Source organism: Lissotriton vulgaris, chromosome 8 (genome assembly GCF_964263255.1).
Source record: "Lissotriton vulgaris chromosome 8, aLisVul1.2, whole genome shotgun sequence".
Classification (NCBI taxonomy): Eukaryota; Metazoa; Chordata; class Amphibia; order Caudata; family Salamandridae; genus Lissotriton; species Lissotriton vulgaris.
The window spans coordinates 1,184,614,512-1,184,642,281 of record NC_141696.1 but is presented as its reverse complement, the minus strand read 5'-3'; the positions used below and the strand labels follow the sequence as shown (position 1 = coordinate 1,184,642,281).

General features: G+C 42.8%; 1 protein-coding gene across 4 annotated transcripts in view; it reads right to left on the bottom strand.

Moving 5' to 3' along the window:
- Nucleotides 1-27,770, bottom strand: part of LOC147698471 (phosphatidylinositol 3,4,5-trisphosphate 3-phosphatase TPTE2-like) — a 308,096-nt gene that overhangs the window by 23,911 nt on the left and 256,415 nt on the right. For 2 of the 4 annotated variants that reach the window (XM_086935048.1, XM_086935049.1), the window contains exons 14-17: nt 24,818-24,898; nt 16,988-17,093; nt 12,780-12,824; nt 5,261-5,358 (exon numbers count right to left, since the gene is read on the bottom strand). In XM_086935048.1, coding sequence (XP_086791174.1) covers nt 5,261-5,358; nt 12,780-12,824; nt 16,988-17,093; nt 24,818-24,898 — 330 coding nt within the window. The remainder of the gene's footprint in view (nt 1-5,260; nt 5,359-12,779; nt 12,825-16,987; nt 17,094-24,817; nt 24,899-27,770) is intronic. The other 2 variants (XM_086935050.1, XM_086935051.1) reach the window with 1 other exon arrangement.

Sequence of the window (27,770 nt, the reverse complement as noted above, 5' to 3'; positions counted from 1 at the left end):
ATGCAGCTGAGTGTGTCGTAGGATGTGTGCGCCTGATCATGGCCCAGGGGGTGGGGTGGCTAGGCATACAATAAGGGCAGTAAATGGTATCTCCTGGCTTAGGCGATGGCCTCGGACATGTGTGGTCAGCCGGACTCGGGGGTAGGGGTCATCAAAGGAGTGGTATTCATGTCTGCGTGGACAATCGAGCGTGGAGGGAAGGCTCGTCAACAGAGGGACATTCATGGAAGGGGAGGAGGTGCTGGTCAGGCGCGGCCGTGACTCGCAAGGACAGGGCTTTGCGGAAGAAGAGGGTTTATGACTTGTTCATGTGAGGAGAAGGAGGGGGGGATCAGGGTGCGTGCAGGGCCAGAGTCGCGCAGTGAGAGAGAGAGAGAGAGATCTTATGACCTGTACATGGGAGAACAGGGGTAGCCAGATACAACTGGGGGGGGGGGCTATGTCAGCTGAGGCGAAGGATGCTTCTTCGAGAGGGAAATGGGGAAGGCCTGGGTCAAGCAGGAGGGTTACCTTTCACATCAGGATCGCGTAGAGGGAGAGGGTTTCATGGCCTATACATGAGAGAGGGGGTGCAAGATACGCGCAGGAGGGAAGCTGGGGATTCCAATGGGTAAAAAGGCCATGGTACCTAGAATGGCTGTACATACGCATAGGGGTACGGGTTCTTACTGGCAGGGGGATACGATCGATAAGTTGCAGTATCCATGATGCCCACAGGGAGAGGAGTGGGAGAAGAAGTGAAATGAATGCTGTCTATGTACATAGATTTTGTCAGATTTCACAGTATCCTCTAGGGGCTCAACCCTGCTGGGCTGGAAACATCAGAAACAGTTAGGTATTACTCTAGACCCGAATAACAAAGAACAAGTGTTAATTGACCCCATGGGCATAGCAGGAGATCTTACAGAAGAATTTAAAGAGGTGTTCAGTGACAATTTGGGAGTGTTCAAGAATTATATGCACAAGATCATCCTCAAGGAGGGGGCTGAACCTGTAGTGCACAAGACTAGATCCATACCATTGCGCATGAGAGAACCCCTTGAGCAGGAACTTCAGAGACTGTTCAGTCAGGGAGTTATCAAAGAAATAGAAAGTTCCGCTTGGTTGGCCCCGATCGTTATCACGGCAAAAGATTGAGGGAACACTATAAGGCTCTGTGTGGACCTGAGAGGCCTCAACGCTAACATCCTGGTGGACAGATATCCCCTTCCCCGGATAGGCGAAATACTGAGCACGATTAAAGGAGTAAAGTATTTCAGTGTGCTGGATTTATCCTCAGCCTACTACCAAATCAGACTTCACCCGGATTCTCAATTGCTCACTGCATTCACAACCCCGTTTGGAAACTTTAAGTTCTTGCGTATGCCATTTGGTTTGGCGTCAGCGGCCGCGGCCTTCCAAAGAGTCATGCAACATGTATTAAAGGACTGCAAGAACACCCTTTGCTTCCAAGATGACATACTAATCTACGGGGGCAGTGAGGTGGAGCACAATGAGATGGCAAAGGAGGTGTTAAAAAAATTAAGAGAGGTAGGATTCACCACCAAACCTTCAAAATGCAAGCTAGGAGTATGCTCTGTAGACTACCTAGGACACACCCTCTCGGAAGAAGGTATCAAGCCGAAGAATGATCTAATCAGAGCGGTGAGAGACTCCCCTACTCCCAGGTGCAAAGAGGACATTCTATCATTTCTGGGTCTTGCTGAATACATGGCCAAGTTCATTAAGGATTCTGCGATGGTGTCACAGCCATTAAGAGACTTGATCAAAAAAGACAGTGTTTTCAATTGGGGTAAAGAACAAGAGATGGCAATGAAGGGCATAAAGAAGGCCATCATCGAGGCCCCATTCATAGGAAAGTTTGACCCTAATGGCGTGACCATCATCTCAACGGATGCCAGCAACCGAGGTTTAGGGGCCACCCTAGCACAAAGAGAGGGGAGCAAAATCAGGGTGGTGGCCTTCGCATCCAGAACTCTCACTGCATCAGAAAAAAATTACTCTACCATAGAGAAAGAAGCACTAGCGGTCTATTGGGCAGTCTGCCACTACAAATTTTTCATCTGGGGAACTCCTTTTGAAGTGCAGACCGATCACAAACCATTGGTCTCATTGTTCACAAAAAAAGACATGGAAAGCATGACGCCTCGTATAGCCAAATGGGCAGTGGGATTACAAGCCTACAACTTCAAAGTGTCATACATTCCCGGACAACAAAACAGGGTAGCTGATTTCCTGTCGAGAGCGCCGGCAGAGGAAGAGGTGGAAGAGGAGCCGAGAGGTGACTCAATTCTGGAGTTGCGCCTAGCAGCGATAGAAAAGGATACTTCGGAAACTCAGATGGAACAGGATGAAACACTGAAGAAAGTAAGGAGACATATACTCACGGGATGGCTGAAGAAGTGCAAAGACATGGAGACGGAGATCCAGCCATATTGGAACGTGAGAGAAGACCTATCAGTAGAGGGTGATTTAATAATGAAATCCGGGAAACTAGTCCCCCCAGAAGCATTGAGGAACCAAATAGTGGAACTAGCACACGAAGGTCACTTAGGCAGAAGCCTGTGCAAAGCTAGACTTCGTACGGACTACTGGTTCCCAACGATGGACAGTGAAATGGAGGACAAAGTGCGTGATTGCTACGCGTGCAGATTGAGTGACAAGTCGAAGACCACGAGAAGAGCACCCTTGTCACCAGTGGAGGTACCTGAAGCTCCGTGGAACAAGTTAGGCTTAGACATAGCCGGGCCGATCCATGGTAGGGGGCCTCAAGACTGGTACCTACTAGTCATGGTGAACTACTATTCCAGTTGGGTAACCTGTAAGGTAGTCCACAATGTGAACACCAGAGCGATCATCAAGTTCATGAAAGAGGTGTTCTCAAGAGAAGGAGTGCCTGAGACCCTGGTGACAGATAATGGCGTACAGCTAATCTCAGAAGAAATGAAGGAATTTCTCAAGGACTGTTCTATAGTACACGTCCGCACGCCCCTGTACTGTCCCAAAGCAAACGGCAAGGTGGAAAGAGTAAACCGCATGGTGAAAGAGTGCATACAGTTGGCCAAACAAGCGGGACAGAACATCGAAGAAGCGTTAAGGGACATGCTGTGGGCCTACCACACCACGCCTAAGTCTACCACCGGATGCACGCCTTTCGAGTTACTGAGGGGAAGGAAAGCTGGCAGCAAACTCACATCCAGTTGGATGGGAAGAAGTCAAATAGTGGAGGCCAACCCCCAGGAGATCAAGAGGAGGATTGAAGCTAATCAACGCAAATACAAAGAGTGGTATGACAAGAAGTGGGGAGTTAAGGAGAGAAGATTCCAGCAAGGACAAAGAGTCTATGTAAAGAAACCGGAGAGACTGAGAATAGGAGGAGACAAGTTCTATGCCCCCAGTACAATCAAGACACGAAACAAGAATTCCGTAGTCATGGAGGATGGTAGACTGTGGAGCCATGACAGGGTAGTGCCAGCAGGAGGGGAAGAATCCAGGTCTCACACGACAAGTTCTGAGGGTGGAGACATCAGCGGGGAGACTAGACTAGACAGGAGAAGTGGCAGACCTAGGAACGCTCCCCAATGGCATAAACATTTTCAAATGAGATAGCTTCCTGAGGGCAACCCCTGTTAGCTCAGCAGGCCACTCCAGTTAGTCTCAAAGCCTGGACAGGGAGGTTACTACCCCTTCTCTTATCCTTTTGGGAGGGTTGTCACCCTTCTCACCTGCATCTGTTTTTCTATTACTGTTATCTGTTTCCATAGGGAGGATGATGTGTTGTAACTTACATCAATGGAATTTCCCTGTCCCCATGTTTCCTTTCCCCCCTCTCATTCAGCTGTACTTGGTACACCCCATGTGTCAGCCGGCGCTTGCTCTGGAATGTTGACAGAGCAGTGCGGCTCCTAGATGACAGCTGACGACATCCATGTGTTATTGCTTTACTAATAAAGAACCTGTCTTTAAACCACGGTGTGCCATGATTACCACACACTGTCACAGACGTAAGGAAGGGGAATACCGGGGTGTTATTTATGTTTTTGATTCGAATGTTGAAGCCGCCCTTGGAGTTGATTTTACTACTTTGATTGGTGATAATGTCGAAGTGCAAAACAATGTTTTCTGACAAAGAGGAATTCGTGCTGGTTGCCTTTAGGAAACGTTTTTGATGATGGTTCTATGGGCATTGAGGGTTACTTTGGTCATGATGGGGCATATTATCAAGGGGGTTTATCTCCAAAAGCCAAGAAAGCGGAGATAAAATTATCTCCCTATTACCTAGCTGTCGCTAACACCAGTTAGCGACAGCTAGTAGGAGATAGCGACCATCTTGGGCTCCACTTTGCATGACAGTGATATTTATCACTAATGACATGCAAAGTGGGCGTACCAAGATGTTAGCTACTGGAAACAGTCGCTAACATTGCTATCTCCTATTACCAACTTTTGGAGCTATTCGCACTAAGCGCGAATATCTCCAAAAGCTAACACCTGCCCTGAGCAGTTCTTAGTCATGTTATCCAATGGTAGGTGGATAACATGGCTAAGAGCATTAGCTCGGTGATGCATGAATATCGCTGACTTTTCAGCGATATTCATGCATTGCGGACAATTTTTATCGCATTTGCGATAAACCTTGGTACTACAAAGGTTTATCTGCGATAAAAATCTCCGCAGCTCAGCAGTACATTTTTGTCTCTAACCAAGCAATAGCGATAATTATCGCTATTGCTTGGTAATATGCCCCGATATCTTTAACCAATGTGCATTTGACAGTTGGAGGTAGGGAGAGAAAGGGAAAGATAGAGGGAAAGGGAGAGACAGAAGGAAAGAGAGAGTGAGAGAGAGAGAGAGAGAGAGAGAGAGAGAGAGAGGGAGAGAGAGAGAGAGAGAGAGAGAGAGAGAGAGAGAGAGAGAGAGAGAGAGAGAGAGAGAGAGAGAGAGAGAGAAAGAGAGAGCTGGATATTCCCTCCCAGGCACTGCAATCAAGGAAGGGGAAGTATTCATCAGCCCATCCAAAAACCGATGGACCAAAATGCCCCTGGCCAGGACAAACACCAGCAATAGGAAAGCCATTGAATCAGGAGCAAGGAAGTGAGGCAGACAACAAATCTATACATTCATGATCAAGGGTCTAACCCAGAGCCCACTCTTAGTAGGTGTATATATTGGAAACAATAGGTGTCGAGATGACAGTCAAACCAGTTTGTAACCAATACTTACAATCCTTTAGAACAATATCTAATATAGCATATGATACCTTGCAGTTTTCTTGAGTTGCAGAAATACACTGAAAAACAACTTCTTTCTTCACTATTATCTGAAGTTTCAAGTCACTCCCATTGTTCTTCCCTACTCCTGAAAAAACAAAAACGTTATGTTACAACCAATAAGAGTACTTGACATAATAAAGTGTTACATCCCATCTTTGAGGTCAGTGGCGCTCAGAAGGTACTGAGCAGTAGTGTCAGATTTATCAGTTGCTACTGTTACTGCAGATAGCCTTGGTACTATGATGTTACTCCTAAGTGCCAAGAATGCAGTTTGTAACTTGTCTTATAAGGGTGGAATTGTTGAGCTGTCAAGGTGTACTCAAGAAGGTGATATGGGATACGTTCTCATGGCTCATTTTACTGGAGTCCCTATAAGCATTAACACCTATAAGTTACAATTATGTCTGTGAGCACTGTTTTTACATATGTATTTTTTTTTTTGTACAAATATATTTTTATTTTATTTTCAGAGTAGCTAAAAACACCATATAATTGATCTGGAATCCAACCCCATTGATAGTTTTACAGTATCAACAATCATTAACAACCCACAATCCACCACCCTCGATGTATGAGGTATTTGTATAGCATGAACCAAGTCAAAAGGCAGCGAAGCACTGTGCAATATCAACGGCTAACAATAGGAGAAGTAGCTTGGTTCTGGGGGCAGAAGTGTACTGTTACTGACTATTCTTCCTCTTAAGGCATACCGCCAGCGTTTGCACAGGGAGGGGGATAAGTCCAGCAAGCTCATGGCTTGGATACTGCATCATGAGCTGGAGTTTCCCCCCATTCTGCATCTCTGTACTCTGGATGGAGTTTTACTGAAGAGTAGACTGGATATCCTGTGCACTCTTGATATACACGTTTGATCTGTTTTCACGCCGGTACCGTGGGACGCCTGGGCATAGTGGAGGAGTTTCCTGGTGGGGTGAGCTTGCCTTTGCTAACTCCTGTGGCCTCGGGTGAACTCAGTAAATCTAAGGCTCCGGGCGGGTGGCTTCTCCGCGGAGTTTTTCCAGACTTATTTTGCGTAGCTCAAGGAAAGGTTGCTGGAGGTATCACTAGAAGCTCAAAGGGCACAGATTCTACTTCCCACTATGCATGAGGGTATTTTACACCTCATGTTGAAACCCGGTGTGGACCCACAGACCCTTCTTCGTATAGGCCGTTAACTATGCTCAACTCAGATATTAAAATTTTGTGTAAAATGCTGGCCATGAGGTTAGTTGGTGTGGTGCGTGACTTGGTGAATTAGTATCAGTTTGGGTTTATGCTGGCCTGTAGTACCACATTTAACCTGCGCCGACTCACCCATATTTTCCATGAAAATGTGGGGGATAAGCGGGACCTGGCCCATGTTTCCATAGATTTTAAAAAGCCTTTGATATGGTGGAATTGCACTACCTCATGGCTGGGTTACAGGGTATTGGATATGGACCTTTCGGGTCTGGGTGCAGTTACTATACACTGAACCTATAGTACGTATAAAAGTGGGGAGGGCCCTCTTGGAGGTCTGGGAGGTGGAGAGGAGAATACGGCAGGGTTGCCCCCTCTCACCGCTCCTCTTTGCTCTGGCAATGGAGCCCTTGGTGGTACTGTTGCATAGAGATTTAGAGCCCTGGGCAATTCGGGTGGGCAGTTTCAATCATATTATTTTTCTTTATGTGGATGATTCACTCACTTATCTTCATTCTCCCAGGGAAGCAGTTCCGCACCTGATGAGGCTGCTAGCTGAGTTCAGCACGGTATCAGGCCTGGAGGTTAATATTCAGAAAACACTATTGTTTCCTCTGGAGCGATTGGTGGGGATTCCACCTGGGCTGCTCCCGGACTTGGCGATCAATTGGGAAACAGAGTGTTTCCGATAGTCAGGCCTTAGGGTCGTACATACGGAGGCCTCTCATCTACTCCAGAATACAGAGAGGGTCCTAGAGGGCCTGGCCAGTCTGAGCGCCTTCTAGAAGAGGTAACACCTGTCGGTAATGGGCAGGGAGGCGTTTGTAAAAATGGTCTTTCTCCCACACTGCTTTTATTTGGTAGAGAACTCTTTATTGCCACTGCGCCCACAATTTTTTTGTCAGCTTAATAGCTTATTGATATCACTGGTTTTAGCAGAGCTTTGATGTAGGGTGGCCCTCTCCATTCTCAAGAGAGATCTGGAGAAAAGTGGCTTGGCCCTTCCGGACATACAGTACTATTATTTGACTGCTCACTTGCAGCATGCTACTTGTTGGTTCGTGGTACCCGACAATTGGGGAAAGCAACTTTTCTGGGACAGGCTGGGAGACAATACCTTAGTTTGTTTCTTGATTTGAGAGGTCCGCGTGGAGGGGACTGTTCCTTATCTGGTTAGGCCCACTGCTGAGATATGAGAGAATGCAGTCCAGAGGGTGCTTACCATGGCTCCATTTGATAGGGAACAGGGCCTGTGGGATCTAGTGTCATTTTGTGCAATAGATTCAGACATGTCAATAGCCCAATTGTGGGGGGGCGGTTGTGGCCGGGTATTTATATCCAAATAAGGTTTGAATATAAATCTATGGGGGGACATGGTGCAGCCTCCTAATAAGGCCAAGCAAGCTTGGGAGACTGACATGGGACAACCCATTGAAAATGCGGAATGGACGTGTGTCTGTGAATGATTGAGAACTGTGTCCTGTAATAGGTTTAAGCTGTTCCACTATAACTGTTTGCACTTCACTTATATCTCTCACACCGAGCTCAATAGATTTGACCCACGAGGGTGGCGAGGTATGTGCATTGTGGTTTGTTGGGGACTACCTTCTTACATCTTGCCTGAGTGTGTGACGCTGTGTAGGGGTTCTTGAGGGGGGGTTCCAACGGCTGAGGCGGCACCCGGCCTTACCCTTCCTCTTACACCCAGGGTCTGTTTGTTGGGCATGACTGTATGGCCCAGGAGGCGGAAGTAAGATGTCCCAGCTTGCGCTTCTTCTAGCTAAATGACAAGTACTAATAGGGTGGCTGGGACCCAGGGCTCCGCATGTGGCGTCATGGGTTAAGAATGGGAAAGGCAGAGCAGCATAATTTGCGTTTATCCCGTACGGATGACAGAGCCACCAAAAACATAATGGGTTTGGGTGTTATTGTTGGATAAATTCAATAGAAACGCTGACCCAGATTCTGATGTTGGAATCAGGAATTGGGGTGCAATATGTGCATTTTGCCTAAGAGTCGTGGCTGCCAGGTGTGGGGGTACTTTTACTTGCTACAAGCTTATTAGGCGCTATGACTTGGAATATACTTTGTTGTATGTTTATTTCCCTGCTTTCATAAGGTTTAATGTTGCAACAGCTTGGGATGATTCTCCTCATAGATTGATATATTGTAAACTTATGTACTACAAAGAATGTAGCTGGAGCTTTTTTATCTCATACTACTGGTGTTGTTGATTGATTGAAAAACTAATAACATTTAAAAAAAAACAAGATGAGTGTTCGACTCTATGCTAAATTAAGGGGCGTTGGGATAGTCTAGAAGGATACATGGATGTTAAAGATCCTGGATGGATAGTTATAAAAGGACTGCTGCATCATATTAACTTTAAAAAAAAGAAAATGTTAGTCTTCAGTCTGACAGTGTCCTGGATGCGGAGGTGCCAAAAGACGATGGTGAGTTTTTCTGGGAGATTAGCAGGGGTGGTGGTTGTGATGGCTTTGTAAATTATGCAGCTGGTTTTGAAGATGGTGCGCACCGGCAATGGGAGCTAATAGAGGTCCATCAGGACGTTGGTGATGGGATCATTTTAATTCAGGCCCTCGTTAAGGCATGCTGTGGCATGTAGGATCCCCAAAGCTCCATATGAGTCGGGGGGACTTTGAGAAGGATATTACCGCTATCCAGCTGGGATAGTATGAGGGCTTAAACAGCAATTCAGAAGTTGCTTGACTTTCTTCAGAAGAAAAAGCTGGTACCATGCTGTCTGTGTTTCAGAAATATGTTCCTTGAGGGTGAAGTTGGTGTCCAGGGTGAATCCAAGTGACTTTACATTCAGTGAGGTGGTCATATTTCACGTTATTGAGCCAGGTTTGTACAAATAGTGTTTCTTTACAAGTAACAAGAATTCTGTTTTCTGGATGAGGCTGGGGCTATGAATATCTGGAGGGGGGGAGACTTTCAAGGAGCAGCATACTGGGTATTTTTATGCTATTATCTGTGAGTACAGCCCCAAGTGGTTTCATGTAGAGATTGAGGATGACAAGGCACAGTTTGGTCCCCTGGGACGACTCTGCAGGTGTTAAGGATCTTTTTAGGACCTGGAGGTGCCAATATGAACAAAGAGGTGAAGGACATTGCCAGTGAATCCAATCCAAAACACCATGGTGTGGATGAATGTGGGATGTTTGACTATGTTGAAGGAAGCTGGAAGGCCGAGCAATATCTGGAGGCAGAGGTCATTCTCATCTACGGTCAGCAGAGCATCAGCTACAATGTGTAGGGTTGAAATGTCCATTCTGCAGCATGATCTGTAGTCAAGCTGGTAATTACACAGGAGATGCTAGCATTGATGTGTTCTTGTAGTTGATGGTAGACTCCCTTTTCATGATATTGCCTATGAAGGGGAGTTGAGTGATGGGTGTGTAGCTGGTAGTTCATCAGGGCCTAGTATACGTTTTTTGAGAAGTAGGTGAGACATGGAAAGCTTATAGGGCTTGCAAAGTCCTATCCATTGAGCAGATGTAGAAGTAAAGGAGTGTTGAGGTCTAATGGAAGCTAAAGAAGGATAAGCTGCTGCGGATTCTTATAGGAATATTATATATATCTGAAGGTAGCAGCAGCAGTTGAGCCTTTATGGAAGCTGGTATAGGCCACAGCCACGAAGAAGTTGCTGTTCAGTAGGAAAAGTTCTCAGGGACACTAAAGACATTTCCATGAAGATAACCTAAATAAAGCTGACATAAAATGTCCCAGGCTGCACTTCAAAGCCATAACTGGCCCTTATGGATTAGAGGCAAGGCAATTTCAAAGCAAAGAGTAACTAACTCATTTGATGACTCTGTAAGAACTAATCATCAAAGACAAACAGGTCCACTAGAGAGAAACGAGCAAATTGTACAATGACAATGAACTAGGACTGGGGAGGTTGGAGGTGTATAGTCTAGGTAGGTATTTCTTCAGAGTATTGAGGTAAATGAAGACATAGGTAGCATTGTTAGGCAGGTTAGATATTTATATATTTGTATGCAGGATACATCAGGAATGTTCTCTATATTTCAACTATGTTCTTTATTAAATAGCATCAATCAGGACATAAGACCATTATTAACTGACATGAAAACATCACCTCACAACCTCACAAGCAACTATTTAGTTTTTTGGTCAGCTGGTGCCACAAAGGAGACAAACCATTTCATTTGACTAGGAAAGGTAGTACAGTCATTACTCTCACCAAACACTGTATTGTTTTCCACTTACATCTAAAGCAAAGTGAAGAAAAAAGATTTTAGAAAGGGATACCAGAAGGAAAAGTTGCTGGCTAAAAGGCATAAGGCTTTGTAAGCAAACATTGTACTTGTGATGAATAGAAGGTGCTTTCTCATGGGAAACTGAGATATTCACGCTGAATTTCACAGAAACATGTCAAAAAGAGCATTCCAAAAACACGTGAAAGTCTGAAAGTAATGGGACCATTTCTGGAGACCCTCTTATGATAGCATGAACGACAAAAATGAAATGATACCCGATAGCAGGGGGTTTGAACAATTTTCTGGTGCCATCTGTATTTGTGGTCCTTTGGATCTGTATAATTTAAAGACTGGAAAAGAAAATCTTGGTGGCGTTCCCCCTGACACAATAAGTTATGTTAAGAATGCAAATTGATCAAACATTCAGTCATTGAGAATTAAAAATTAGAGAGCCTACGGTAACCAACCTTACAGGGCATGGACAGGTTAAATAAAGATCTCTCTGCTGTGGATTCATTGACAGAAGCAAAATGCATAGTAGGCTCCAGTGTTCCATCATTCATAGGCTTACATCGAAAAAGATGCAGGAGAATTTTCCAAGCGGGGGCGTGCGTTGCTAAGCAGGGGAGCCAAACTGGGCTTACACAACTTACCAATTCCTGAATATGGTAAGAGGAAATGCTCAGTTTTCAGTCGGGTTTTGATTTATAACGAAGAATGTGAGGAAAACCGGGATCAACTGACATTTAACCCCTTGTACTGCTAAAAATTCTTACTAGTGCCCTTGACATCTCTTGTCCTGGCTGTAGCCGGTTCCTTTCTCTAAGTCTACTATTCATACATGTCCCAAGGTTTGGTATTAACTATCCACCCTCTCCACTTGCTTCCTTATGCCTTAGTCTCACAAACTCTGCAAATTCACCTCTGATCTGTATACCCTGCAGGGATTTTAGAATGCATTGCAGGTGCCTTTTATTCTTCAATTGATATCTTGGTAGTTCATTGTTTCAAGTGACTTGAAGCTCCTTAATTTGACTATCAATTCTAAGTAAAGTAATTTCCCTGAATACTCTTCGCTCACCAGCATACTCTTCAACATATCTCTCCTGTAAAGCCTTAAGCTGCTGCTACTAAAATCTGCATTCATCCATTGTCAGACACTAATCAAGAACTGGTGCTACCAAATTCTGCACTACTCTTTATAACTAAGTCTGGTCATCTACTTCATAAGTAATATACCTATTGACTAAAAATGTTGATGTTCCTTTTCACTTCTAAACAGCAAATAATCTAGGGGCATATTAGCAAGAACCTCGTTAAAATCATCGCCGTTTTAGCGGCAGGAAACTGCCACTAAAACGACGATAATGAGCTTGCTAATATACATTATAGAATTCCAACAGAAGCCCAGGTTAGATGTCCTGCACATCTAACCTGGGCTTCTATTGGAATTCTATAACACATATTAGCAAGCCCATTATCGCCGTTTTAGCGGCAGTTTCCTACCGCTAAAACGGCGACAATTTTAATGAGGTTCTTGCTAATATGCCACCAAGTCTCTTGTGCCTTCTTACCCTGCAAGTAAGTGGTTCTACATAATTGAAGTGATTCTAGTGCCACCTTAAATCTTTACTATACTGAAGTACACTGGATTTACTACTCTGTAGTGAAAGGGCTGAAACGATCTTGAGCTATTGACACATCATGATTAATAACTAAAGGGTTTGACAGTTTTGCATGAATCGGGGATAATATCCCTGATTAAAATAAATGTGGAACATTAGTATCGGGATATTTACAATAGACTGATTTGATACCATAGGAAGATTCGTCAAAACATGAAATTTCACTCCTTAAATGATTAATGTCATGGGCACTTTGATTTCAGCCAGGAGACATCGGAAGGTGGAACCATAAGCATAGAGCATCAGAAGACTCAAGCACCCATCACCACTTTCACAAACCATTCCTTATTCCCCATCGATCACCACAAATATTTAAACACCCATCACCATGGATTTTTCACTGCAAACCACCACAGATCAATCTTTATCCATTGCCACATTAAGCCTCCAATTACCTGTTTTATCTTTGAACCAGAGAATGCTAAATGTACGACTTTTATCTGCACAGGAGAGAGAGTTAGTACGTTTTCGTTAGTAAAAAATCTCAAACTTTCGATGAATAAATACCTTAGGTCTCCACAGAAAAAGTCATTTGTATTAAGGTTATGTTTGCCCCGCTAAGGGTCCTGCCTTTTTTTTTTCTTTCAGAACTGTGATTTGTGGCAGTTTTGCTAGAAGAAAATTGATGAGTGTGTCATGCAAAAATTGATGAGCATTGGACTTTGCACAGCTTTTTAAAAAGATTGAAGAATGCCTAAGTCTCATTGCCCCAGGCAGTTACTGAAACAACACTGAGTGATCGGTGTACCAATCTACATCTAGCCATGCAGAATAACCATGGGTGACCCAAGAAACAGTGCATGGATCATGATTAGTATATAACACATTTGATGTATTCATCGAAATTGCACAAAATTAGAAATGACTAGCAGAGACACAGTCCGTGTCCAAGGATGTTCATTAAAAATGCACTCTTCTCACGTTAAATATATTCATATTAATTTAAAGTAATTCAACTCATATGTTGTTTTTCAAAAGCCGGAAGATGTAGTTAATAGGAGAACCACACAAGGACTCCAGAGCCTTAAAATCTGGATCTACTCTGGGTAGATCCTTCTTTCATTTTGTTCCTTTCTCTCTTAATGACTTTTGGAAAGAGTTTAGTGAATGAACGGAGGTGTATAGTGTGCACTTTGACAAAGAACTGGGCCTTTACAGGGGGAACTGGTCTGCATATACTGCCAAATCCCAAAATGACCTGCCTTTCAAAGGCATTGGCAACATTTCTAGAGATTTCTAATTGTTTAGCACCTGAACAGGAAAGGCTCTTTCACTTGTACTTCTACAGGCGAAAGTACAAAACATCGATCATATGTGTGCAAGGCTCTGTCAAAGCTTTAAGACATACCTTTATCTGAATATATAGTGGAACTTAGCAATAAAGGGATTTGGATTCGAGATAACCCATTTTAATTTTATTCCTGCCTGCAAATCAACATATAGAGCGGAATTGCAAAAACAACAGGTGATAGACCGAATGAGGATCAATGTCACACATTCAATCCAGTCAAAAGATCTGGGTCCTAATCCATCGTTTTTTTGCACTCCACACCACCCTGGGTTAGACAATGGCGATATGCAAATCAGCTCTGACCCTGTGCCCCATGGGAACAGTTCAGTCCGAACTACAAAAGCCATGTCCTTCCCAGAACGGAATCAAGCATCCGAGGACCGGACCGGTTTCGAGGTAACACCTCTCATCAGCCCGGCTAGCTTGACTCCAGTGGTGTGGAGTGCCTGGGACCCACGTCTGGGCATCCCCAGTACACTTAGAGCAGAATTGCAAAAACAACAGGTGAAGGACCGAATGAGGATCAATATCACACATTCAACCCAGTCAAAAGATCTGGGTCCTAATCCATCGTTTTTTTGCACTCCACACCACCCTGGGTTAGACAATGGCGATATGCAAATCAGCTCTGACCCTGTGCCCCATGGGAACAGTCCAGTCCGAACTACAAAAGCCATGTCCTTCCCAGAACGGAATCAAGCATCCGAGGACCGGACCGGTTTCGAGGTAACACCTCTCATCAGCCCGGCTAGCTTGACTCCAGTGGTGTGGAGTGCCTGGGACCCACGTCTGGGCATCCCCAGTACACCTATAGCGAGTTTGCAAAAACAACAGGTGATGGACCGAATGAGGATCAATGTCACACATTCAACCCAGTCAAAAGATCTGGGTCCTAATCCATCGTTTGCAAATCAACATATGACACAGTTCTGAACATTTTCAGGCCATTTTTAGGCATCTGAATTTTTGAATTGATTTTCACGGGATGTTCATAGAAAGAGCTAAACAATATTTGACTATCAAACTAAAGGCTGCTCTCATTACTTTACCTTACTGATGGAGGCAGGCTTCTAAACAGTACACATTGAAAACAGCTGCTTTAAAACATCTCACCGAATGCTGTACTGTAATAAGAAAATCGCCCATGGTTACATTATTCCATATTTTACCTTCAAAAATGGAACTAAGCCAAGGTTGGCAGAATTTGATGTATAGGGCTTTTGTGGGTGCTAGAAAACTTATATTGAAGCATTGGGCCAGTAGGAGGCTGCCAACAGAGGAATGGAGTGAAGAGCTGCTGTTGTTATCGAAATAGGATCACATAATGTACTTGAAACAGGATGAAATAGAAAAGTATAAATCAATATGAAATACTATTTAGACTTTAATGCCTGATAATTGTAACAAAGATATATTTAACTTCCTCTCCTTTTTTCTCTCCTACTTTCACTTATTTCTGTCTCCCCAACCTAATCGGATCTGTCTGTCCGACTATTAGACAATTTCAGATCATATCCAAGAAATAGCGTCTATATTATTAATGACCAATGTAATAAAAATAGAAAAGACAATGTTACTGTGTTATGTGTAAGCCTACCTGATAGCTTGCATTCATTTACTGAATTAATGCAAATATCATGGAAAAATTGAAAGAAGTGTGCTTTTAAACAGTTGATATTTTGTGGTACCAACAGCATGGCGATCCTGCCCCTACAGCATCTCCTACTGGAATATTGTCTGTTTTGGATTTGTCTTCCCACAAGTAGGCTCACCTTCGATATACTAACATTCAGCTACAGCGGCTGCAATAATCCACCCCGGGGCTTAAAGAAATGAGTAAAAAGGAAACAGGTTCCAGAGTTTTTGAGACCTGAAGAAACACCTTGGTGTTGTCCACACTGCATTGCATGCTGACAGCCAATGCACACCAAGTATCTTGTAAGGAGTTAAATAAATGTGGAACATCAAAAGGGATAATGGTGACACCTATTGATTCCATCATTATAATTTATCCGCAGGTCCAAGAGGAAGTAAGACACCGTCAGCCTTTGCAATCGTCCTGTGAAAAATTCTTGTTCTAAGTGTTGCCCACTCATTCCACCCAGGGGATGTTGTTCAATACAAGATACTGATTGGCCCATTGTGTCTAAGGCCACAGAATGGGCAAGGAGGATGAGGGTCTCTACATTACCCCCATCTTCATTCCTTTAGTAGCCCATGCCAGACATCATTCCATGCTGTCTCAGTCCCTTGGCCAGGCTAAAATGCAGCTTGGTCCACTTCAAGACAATGATGAGATTCTAAAAATGTTGCACCCAAATGTAGCTTTTTTTTTTATTGCACTGTAAATACCAGGATCTACAATGCAGATAGGATGTACTGTCCTACTCTGCTGCGCACCCTTAATTGTATGCACCAGGTGCAGACCAGTGCAGTGCTCCCTGTCGCACCAAATGCAGTGCTCACAGATCTACACGATAACAATTCCTCAACTAAATAATAGGATGCTTTAAAGATTTCTCTGTTTTTAGAGATTTGGTAAAATCTCCCACAAGAGTGAAAATTTTCGGTCTGTTCACACAAGACTCACAAAATCGCTTCTTGGCTTGGAAGTACAATTTCTTGTAAACCTTTACCAGGGACATATATTGCGGTTTGTCCTCTGGATGGTACCACCGACATGAGGTTTTCTGTACGCTTTTTAATTTTTTTTACCTTGTTCACTACTGCCCTAAAGCAGCTTTTATTTTGGGTTGAACTGGTTAGATTTTGGCAAGTTAGCAGGTAACCAATTTTATTAGATGCATGAGCTCTGACGTAAATGGTGAGAGATTAAACTTCTTCAAGCCTATTTTGGACTTAGCATAAGCACTTGATATCATCTGGTGATATGACTCGCCCTGGCTAATAGTGAGGTTAGGAGTGTGGTCTTTTATAATGGCGAGCTCTGATGCATAACGATGAACGTCAAGCTCTCCCAATGTATGTTTTATCATTATGGTATGGCATGTTTTTTAAATCTGCAACACTTTTTGCACATTGTTGCACAAAGTAGACAAAGGCGTTTAAATAATCTCAAACTCACGCTGTTCTAAATCAGACCCTCTGGCAAAAGTGCACATCTTTGACTGTGGTAATGCTAAATCTAACTTGACGTGGCAAGAATTCGCTCATTGTGTTGTTTTTATATTTTTAGTTATATGAATAAAAAGTCATGTATGGAATATGAAATAAACGTCACGTGTGGAGACCACCATAAGCAGATCAACTCTCCTCAACTTTAATGCACTTCATTTACATAACAGGTCTTACCTTGAATTGAATGGATTCTGATGCTCTTTATCCTGAGTTTCTTTTCTGGGGGGAGTTGCAACTTGTACTTATTCTTCATAATTTCATAATACCCAACATATCTGCTCTGCAATGGAATATGGGACATGGGTGAATAACCAGGCTTCGCTTCAGACAGAAGTGCTAGTTTTTAGAACCGACTAGCACATAAGTGCAGCTCTTCAAAAGACATATTCTAAAGAATGGATGAAGTGCAGTTTACGCAGTGCTGGCTGGGGATCTGTGGAAGTGTTGGGATGTAATACGTGCCCTGAATTGAATATATGACGTTACAACGTAAACAACTACAACGCATGCCTTTACAACGCGGTTTTTACATTGCAACTACCATTACATCCCAGGATTTTACAACGCATGCTATTACAATGCATATTTTAAAACTACCATTACAACACATACCATTACAATGCATACCCATTACAACGCATAAAATGTTTAGGGTAACAGTGGGGTAAGTGTTGGATAGTGTAGGGGTAAAAATTACTATTCCCAATCCAGTGAGTGCAACAGTATGGTAAGTGTTGGATAGTATAGGGGTAAAAATTACTATTCCTACTCCAGTGAGTGCAACAGTAGGGAAAGTGTTGGATAGTGTAGGGATTAAGATTACTATACCCATGTACCCCAAAACCCATACCCACCCGAAAACTAAAAAATCTCCATTACTTACCTTATAATGTGTTGTAATGGCATGCGTTGTATTGGTATGCGTTGTAATGGCATGCTTTGTAATTACTGTGTTGTAATGGTTGTTTCCCCCTGAATCATCCCAGTGAACAAGCAAGTCCAACCTCTTCTAGACTGCTGTGGATGGGAGGGGGCTTGTGGGGGGATCTCTCCGAGAAGGTTTTGTAAAAATGGGTGTCAAATAGTTCATTTTATTCACAATTTTCACATAAATATTTTCAAAAGATATTTTTGTGCCACAGCAATGAAACCTAATGTCTCTGAGCAACTTATTCTATTGTTTTCAAAATGTGCAGTGGATGTCCCGATATGTCAATAATTCCCCCCAATCTGCTTAGGCCAGCACTTGGTCTTGGTGCCCTGCAAAAGCCACTAGTGCTCCTTTATGCAAAGAACCATGGGTGAAAAACAAGCTCAAAATCTATCTAATTTGTAATGTTTGCCTGGGACCCCTAGATATGGCATTGTTGTCCCCCCTTGTGTATGTTACCTTCAATATACCACTACCAGCATTTTCCACAACCACACTCACAAAGAATTACCTCCAGTATGCCAGTGTCAGCAGTTTGCCATGGGTGTCCCACATGCCAATAATTACCTCTAGTATGCCACTGGTTCCTTTTATGCCATGAATTACCTCCAATATGCCAGCCACAGAACTTTGCCATGAGTGCCACCTATGTTGTGTATTACCTATATTAGCCGGAGCCTGAACTTTGCCACAGATGCCTCATATGGCAAAAATGACCTTGTATATGCTAGCACCAGCATTTTGACATGGGTGCCTCGGTAAGCCAAGAATAACCTCTAGTATGCAGTGCGGACCCACAGGTTTATTTATATATATATATATATATATATATATATATATATATATATATATATATATATATATATATATATATATATATATATATATATATATATATATATATCTCTCTCTCTCTCTCTCTCTCTCTCTCTCTCTCTCTCTCTCTCTCTCTCTCTCTCTCTCTCTCTCTCTCTCTCTCTCTCTCTCTCTCTCTCTCTCTCTCTCTCTCTCTCTCTCTCTCTCTCTCTCTCTCTCTCTCTCTCTCTCTCTCTCTCTCTCTCTCTCTCTCTCTCTCTCTCTCTCTCTCTCTCTCTCTCTCTCTCTCTCTCTCTCTCTCTCTTTAACATTCCCTCACTTGGACTCATTCTCACCCACACTCAGTGGTACTGGAACTATTTTCAGAATGGACATGCTGCATCAATGGATTAGTAGGGATTCTGAAAAATCCAAGCATCAATTAAAGAACAAGTGTCGCAAATAAACAATGCCAATTCAGCATGAGAGCGGTAATGGTGCAGCATGTAGATGACGTAGTATTTAGCACACTGTCACAAATATATTACTAAAGCATGGCTTGGTAGCACACTGCCATCTACAGACAGCATAGTTTCCATTGAAATGACCACTAAATTTGCACATATAACAATGTATGGAAATTGGGTTTGAGCGAATATTTGCCATTTTCTACATCACCAAGCAAAGTGCCTTGATTTGTTTGGACCCTATTAAAAACATTGTTTCATCACATTTCAGAATTAGCAAAGAAGTTAAGTTGTGCTTTCCATCTGTTTATTTATTTTGAAATATTTGTACAGTTCATTCATAGGTTATTTACATTAACATGTTGGTGTGTTAGCAGAAAATGACATCCTGTATCCTTTCCTTTCCCACCAACAAGATTGTCACTAGTTCACTTTACAAAACCCTCATACTTTGCAGTATGAGAAAGAAAAGTAAACACTAGTCTCCATGTTAACCTCATTGCTGCGGGCGATATTTTCCTCCTGTGCTGGGCCCCTATGAAAACGGGCGTGGCCGTGACGGAACCATTCCGTCATCAGCACAGTCCAACCGTGACTGATGACGGAATGGTTCCGTCACCAGCATCGAATGGATTAAAAGAAGCAGTAATTTGACAGAAGATTAGACTGACATTTGACCTCGATCTTTGAACGCTCAGCAAAATTGACACGATAAACAAGCATTTGCAATGCAATAGGTCTCGCATTAGGAAAGTTAGAGGTATTAGTATTGTAAATGACAAATTTTTTATTTATGTGTTGGTTTTGAAAATAGCGAAATTAATAGCTTTGTCATTTACAATGCCAATAGTTTTAACTTTTGCAAACGTGACACCAATAGCATTTGTAATGCAATACGCGTTGTATTTACATGACTTAGATGTATTAATATTACAAATAACAATCGGTTTTATTTTTTATAATACTTAATACTTAAATAAAAGTTATTGTAATTTATAATAGCAATAGCTTAAACTTTTGTAAATAACTTTTGGGAAGATTATGTTTGGTGTATTTTATTGTGATGAAAATCCAAGAACAGAAGTGAAATATTAACATCTTTTTGTGACATTTGTAATAAAGTTTGAAACATTGAGAGAACATATTAGAACCAGTTGTTAAATGGCTGCACAGAGTGATGCTGTGGCCTTCAGTGGTGCTGAGTGATGCTGTGGGCTTCAGTGGTGCTGAGTGATGCTGTGGCATTCAGTGGTGCTGAGGTGTTGAGTGGTGCTGTGGTGTTGAGTAGTGCTGTGGTGTTGAGTGGTGCTGTGGTGTTGAGTGGTGCTGTGGTGTTGTGGGGTGCTGTGGCATTCAGTGGCGCTGAGTGATTCTGTGGCGCTGAGTGATTCTGTGGCGCTGAGTGGTGCATGTGGTGTTGAGTGGTGCTGTGGTGTTGAGGGGTGCTGTGGTGTTGAGGGGTGCTGTGGTGTTGATGGGTGCTGTGGCGTTGAGGGGTGCTGTGGCGTTGAGGGGTGCTGTGGCGTTGAGTGGTGCTGTGGCATTGAGTGGTGCTGTGGCATTGAGTGGTGCTGTGGCGTTGAGTGGTGCTGTGGAATTGTGGGGTGCTGTGACATTCAGTGGCGCTGAGTGATTCTGTGGCGGTGAGTGGTGCTGTGGCGTTGAGTGTTGCTGTCGTATTGAATGGTGCTGTGGTGTTGATCGGGGCTGTGGTGTTGAGTGGTGCTGTGGTGTTGAGGGGTACTGTGGTGTTGAGGGGTGCTGTGGTGTTGAGGGGTGCTGTGGTGTTGAGTGGTGCTGTGGTGTTGAGGGGTGCTGTGGTGTTGAGTGGTGATGTGGTGTTGAGTGGTGCTGTGGCATTGAGTGGTGCTGTGGGGTGCTGTTGCATTCAGTGGCGCTGAGTGATTGGGTAGCACTGAGTGATTCTGTGGTGCTGTGGCATTGAGTGGTGCTGTGGCATTGAGTGGTGCTGTGGCATTGAGAGGTACTGTGGTATTGAGCGGTGCTGTTGTGTTGAGCGGTGATGTGGTATTGTTGAGGGGTGCTGTGGTGTTGAGTGGTGCTGTGGTGTGAGGAGAGGTAATACGGGGGCAATGGAAGGCTTTGGGAGTAAATGGAAAAGGAGAGTGGCGAGTAGAGGAGATGCTTCAATAAAAGACACATATCCTTGCAATACACTCGAAAACGTGTTACTCAGAAAGAAGCAGCACCACTGCATGCCCTTGAAGAGTGTAGGTGATACTTGTTGCTAGATTTTCACATTTAGTTGGAGAAATCATAAGATCGTTGAGTCAATGTTGATAAGAAATGCATACCATATTAATGTGTGTGCAATGTGCTCAACCACAAAGCCTCTCCAGTATCATAGCAATAATTGATTCCCCATTATGTGAAATGCCAAAGTAATATATCATGTAATATCTGTGCAAAAAAATCAAAAACTGTTCATTGTTTGAAGGGATTCACTCTTGCAGTGGTAATGATGGTGCATTGGAAATGCAGTTGCAGTTTCATGTGAACTGGTATTTATGTCAAACTAAAACAGCATAAAACAAGAACAAAGGTGAGTAATTGCTTGTGCATATTACTAAAGCATTCGCCAGGCCCCTGGCAGTACGAGAGGAGAGATGGGGATACATTTTGCTTCTGTTTAGCTCTTGGTTTTCTCACTGCTGGGTATTAGTGTGAAGTTTCCGTGCTCAGATTATGCTAAACAAATGCTTGAACTGAAGAACGCGGTGATTTAATTAACACTGAATCCCGGCGCACACGAATCAACCAAACAGTGTGATCCTCTGCAAAATGCCGTAACACCCTATAGGCCCCCTTGTTTGCCAAAATATTGAGTGCTTAGAAACGAGCTAACCATATTGCAGCTGTGAGACACACTGGACGCTTACGTTTCTTTTAAATTTTGAGAGAAGTCTCAGTTTTATTGTTAACCACTTTTTAAAACAAACCGATATCAATTCAATATTTACCATGTAAAACCTTCTCTTTAAAAAATAAATGGGTCTGTAACCTAACGTGAAAAGCAGCAGGTATCATCCGAGTGATGACATCCAAGGGGACAAAGAACTGGTACGATAAGGTGATGAAGAGAACTAATGCTGTCATCAGTGAAAAAGAGAAATTATAAAGGCATGTAAATAGGATAAAAGCAAACCGTCAGTTCCGGAGAAGGAAAGACAAGTGGGGGCATTCCAGTATAACATTTTATTAGTAAACACAGTTTGGTGTTCTTGTGATCCATTGTTATTAATGCTGAAGTGATTGTTAACTGCGGGGGAGCACGTATGGGATCGTCTCCGCAGTAGCTGATATGAGGGACACCGCCTGCAGCCAGGTGACAGTGGATGGTCCACAGCGCGAGATAGTCTGCAGTGGCCCCCGCCCCTCCAGCAGCAAGCAGCACAGGGAAATCTGCAGGCGACAGCCCCAATGTAAGAGGAGGAGGGGGAAGACTGCTGCCAGCAGCTGTTTTACCTGAAGGTGGGAAGTGCAGGGCTGGTCGAGGTCGCTCAAGCATGGGAGGCCCCTGGGTGACCAGTGATGAAGAAGAGACTGCCCCCGGGGCAGAGCAGGACTTCGGCAGTGGCCCAGCTGGGAGGAGGCTATGTGTTTTACGCAACAGGTTGCAAGCAGGCTACTCTCAAATTTAAGCTACAGGGGAAGGCATGCCGCCATAGTTTCAACTATGTGTGGAATTCAAATGCAAGAAAAACAAGTCATGCAGTTGTGTTACCTCGTGGCTTTGCATATGACATCATTCACGAAGGAAAATAATCTGCACAACAAACATGCTGTTGTTACACTACATTGTTTTTTGTTGGTGTGCTCAGCGTTCGTGTTTGAACGACTCATACAGGTGCGAGAAAAACGCATGGGCAATTGCACGCAACTTTCATAGGGCGAAAAGCTACGTTTTTGCCACATACAATCAACAAAACAAAAATATGTACCCATAACAAAAAACAGCGCATTATATAACCGCATGAGAATTTCAAGTGCTCATGTTTTAGATAAAAAGTATTACACGTCTCAAATATTAGTTTACATCCTCGGCCTATGAAATGTGGAAAAATAACTATGTATACGTCATTTCCGTATGTAGTGTACTAGCCGAGTCTACGTCTGTCTCATGTTTCTACACGTAATTTAAGAAATGTACAGCCACAAACATTCCTGGCCGGGTTGTAAAATAAATCACACGCCAAACAAGAAAATAAGGGAAGACAATAAGTTAATAAAAGTGCCATATATAGTTTAAAGGGCACGCCGGAAACTTGAATAGCTAAGATAGTAAACAAAGGCACAATGTGGAGAGATTGTGGCCTAACGGCTAGGGCGGCTGACCTAGGAGCTGGGGAACTGGGTTCGAGTCTCGGCAGGGATGCCCAAGCTTGCGTGATTTTGGGAAAATCCCATAATATCCCCTGTGCCTACCAAAAATGAATGTGTGTGTATGTAACGTAACTAGTGCTGGTGTAAAGCGCTCTGATACATTGGAGTCTAGTTAGCGCTATATAAAACGCCACACATAATGTGATAGTAAAGTGGAAAGGCTAAACAGACGTTGATGTGGGAAGTTGCCTTTAATAGTAAAATACACGTGAGTGCTGATTATGTTACGTTTTAACATACATTAACTTACAGACAACAAGCTACAAGGAACTGCAGATGGCTGGGCTTTTCCAACTGTATTAATGGAATGGATCTCACGGCCTGGCGGCCGTGAAGTGTGAAGTAGTGGGCGGGGAAGCTTTGAAGCTTTGAAGCTCTCGGAGGCAGGAGCGCGCTGGGGAAGCCTGTGGGAGGGAGGCTGAGGCTTTGGTGTGGGGAAATGCGCGTGCTTGTGGTTACGTGATTTCACGTGAACTGTTAGAAATCTGCGAAATCCGCCCAATGGTTTGAGCTCTTGGTTTCACCCCAATAGGTCTCTCTACGAGACCTAAAAACGTATATTTAAAGTGATTTATAATGCTCTTTCTCATTTGGAACTCCAGCAATGTTTTTTCTGTGGGTTCTGCAGCAATCTCTGTTCCCCTACGTCTAGCACATATGACCTAATCCACACTCATATACAATTACCCTTTTCATTCAGTCATTCTTTCCCACACTCTCTCACATCCATCCTGACTCACTTGCCCTCACTCTTACTGTCACTCACCCTCACTCACTGTAACCCATACTTATTCACTCCCTCTGGTACTCACTTAGGTGCCCAATATACACACACACTCATGCATATACATTCCCTCTCATACACAAAACATACATTTGAACCTTTATTTGTCTTACAAGAGCTGCCTGCAAGGTGTCATTCTAGCTGTTGGTGCTCATCTGACCCTTAGATGTTGCACTGAGTAAAATAAAAAGGTGATGGCAGAATGTTTGTCCAAGTATCAGTTTAGTGTGCTGTAGTTCTAAAACTGAAAGCTCGTCATGTAGCTCTCAGACCATGCTACCCTTCTGTTTCTTTTACATAAGCTGTAGATCACAGTTTCACCTCTAATTCCTACCTTTAATGAGTCCCATACTGTGTTACCCATGGCCTTGCCCTGTTTATTGACATAAAATCTCCAATCCCTACTCTCATGTAGTCTATTTATTCAGGGTTAAAGAGCAGTTTTCTATCAAAAGTCCTATTCTGAACTGGTCTAGACATACACTCTACTGGAACTTCTAGCACCAGTGGGTATTGAAGATTTAAATGACTGAATATGTGAGACTGTCATCATGTGAACCACATTTAAATTCAACAATAAATGTAGAGTGTGCATTGTACTGTTTAGCTTTTAAAGTACTTACTTGGGAGGGAGTTTCAACTCCCTGAAATTTTGTGCTCGTACTTTTATCTGTCCTCCTCTCCCCAAAGTAATCCAAGCTTTCCTGAAGTAAAAAAAAGATACAATAGAAATTAGTTTAAATGTTTAAATAATTTAAGAAAATCTTACATTTAATCTAGACTGTACCGCCTCCTGCATTTGCAAACCGACACAGTGACTCAAGGAGCTACTGCAAGTGCACCAGATTTTAAAGCACTAGTACTACTGAGGATAGTACTGAAATGTTGGAGAACAATGGGGGATCACACATGAATGCCCTTGGGTCACGTTTGGAATGGGTAATAACATGCCCAATTTGGTGCTTGCACACCAATTTTGAATGTGAACCTGTAACTGCAAAGTCCTCAGGTCTGACCCAAAGGATTAGTCCCCAGGCGAAATAAAGAAGCCTTATTATTATAACCTGTACTGGGGTGAATGTATGACATTGTTCTGCGTTCTGTCCATCAACTGTTGTTTTTGCATTTGTCACCCCGAGTGGGACGGGTATGCTCTGACAGACGTGAGTCCCGTGCTCTCCACACCACTGGAGTCAAGCTATCCTGGCTGATGACGGCTGATAGCCAGAAACCGGTCCTAGGATGTTTGATTCCGATCCAGGGAAGACATGGCTTGGCAGTTCGGGCTGGACTGTTCCCATTAGGCACAGGGTCAAGGCTGATTTGCATATGGCCATGTGTGAACTGGGGTGGTGTGGAGTGCAAAAAAACGATGGATTTAGGCCCAGATCTCTGTACTGGGGTGAATGTATGACATTGTTCTGCATTCTGTCCATCAACTGTTGTTTTTGCAATTATTATTATACCCAGCATTACTCTGTGTGAGATTAAAGCATCTCAAGTAATTCTTGAGTTACCAGTCAATCAGAATGTGCAAGCCACTCCAGGGGGGGTCTAAATATCTCAAAAAGAGCCTCAGATTAGAACGAAGGACACACGCATTGAACACTGCACTTGTAATCCAGGCAACACACAATATTCAAATCATTAAGAATCACATGAACAAAGAACCAGGCTTTTAAGTTTTATCACCTCTTCATCTGTGTTGGTTTGTACTGGAAACTGAAAAAGAGAAGTAATTTACCAGTATTTCTAGTCCTCTGCCTTGAGTATCTTCATCGTGGCTTTGACCAGAAATAACAAATATATATCAAAGGGTTATCAGAGTGCACTTACCCACTTGGAAAACATATTTAAAAAGTGAAGCCTTTTAACTGCTGTGGTGCTCAAAGGCAAAACAGGACCTCTGACACTTTAATAAAGAAGCGTTGTCAGGTAGACCAATCTCACAGTTGCCTGCACCAACTGCAACTACCTTAGTAAGACTTTGTATTAAAAAGTGTGAGATTACTGGGATACTTTCTGAAAGTGGGCAAGATAGGGTGGATCGCTTATGAATATGATGAAATACAAATAAGAAAATGTTTTTTGTCCCTCTTGGGAGATTCATGCTAAATTAGAGGCTTTAGAATAGACTACTTAGCAGTATGCATATGGGAGGAGGGCACAAGAGGAAACGGCCTTCCTCTAAAAAGATGAAGTAGCTGCTTATCATTGATTCCTTAATTTTTAGGAATCATACCCTAAACCTTTGCCAATATTACCATCACCAAATGACCTTGTCAATAACATCTTTAAGGAAAATAACCTGATACTCCACTTACTTGGATAACAAGGAATCTGAAAAAAATATGCTGTCAAAAAATGTGACAGCAGTGACATTCTCAAGGGGAAACAATTCAAAGGAACTCGGGCAAGTAATAAATTGATTTCTTATCGTGACAATTAAGAATGGAGTAGTAAACAGTTGCCAAAGTATTACTTTGAAATGGAATATATTCATATTGCACCATATGAATATCTCCAATAGGTAACTGGCTGATCTGAAAATCATGATAAACAATTATTAATAACCTCCAAGTGTCTGATGAAATGTTAGTTTTAATTCTTTGGAAACACTCTTAGCAGGTCAAATCATATGTACTGCCTAGTTTACAAATGGCTATGTAATAGTAGTCATGGAAAATCTTCCATCATGGGAAAATGTATGCGTTCTCCAATAATATGTGAATCCAAGCGGATGACAAACTACCCCCACTTAAGTAGAGGCAGAACAAGAAGAAGAAGTATTGTATGCAAGCATTCTAAAAGCTTTACCATTGGAAAGGGTACCAGTATGGCTGAAAGATGCATTTTCAGAAAGAAATAATAAATACCTGGAGTATAAGATGAATAATGTTTTATTTTCTGAATTTCTTTCTACAGTAGAGATGGAAGGAATAAGAGGAGGTATATTCTAGATCGTCTTGCAGCTCTACAGGGATGAAAAAAAAATCCTTGTCTCGCCTAACTAGGAATGAAATCTATTCTCTCTCTCATTGTTAAATATATTTGTTCCAGACAGTACAGTATTAAATCTGTAACTTTTTAAGCATTAATTGCCTGGATGGATATCATGGCCTTAAGCAGTCAAAGTTCAAGCTATCTCCCACCTCTCTGGATAAAAATATCTACCTCTCGCAACTACTTTGATGTCCAATGACATGACCTTCATGACCAGGAAGGAAATCAATCCTTTGAATGATCCAGTTTTAGGAAATAATCCATTGCAGAACATATCGAGCTTCCGAAAAATTAAATGTTATGATGCCATCATCTTGCGCTCTCTGCATGGATTTCTGATGAAATATGTATCTACTGGGTAATATGAAATCATTCAATGGCACTGAATAGAAACCTAGAATATTTCCCAGATGAGGACTGCTTGGGAAATGATTACTCAACTCTTTCCTAGATATAGAAGGCAATACATTGTTATGTGGATGTATGCTATCACAATACGTGATTTCCTCCTACATATGATCTTGTATAAAATCAATAAAAATATGTTTAAAAAAAAATAGAAGGCAAGACATT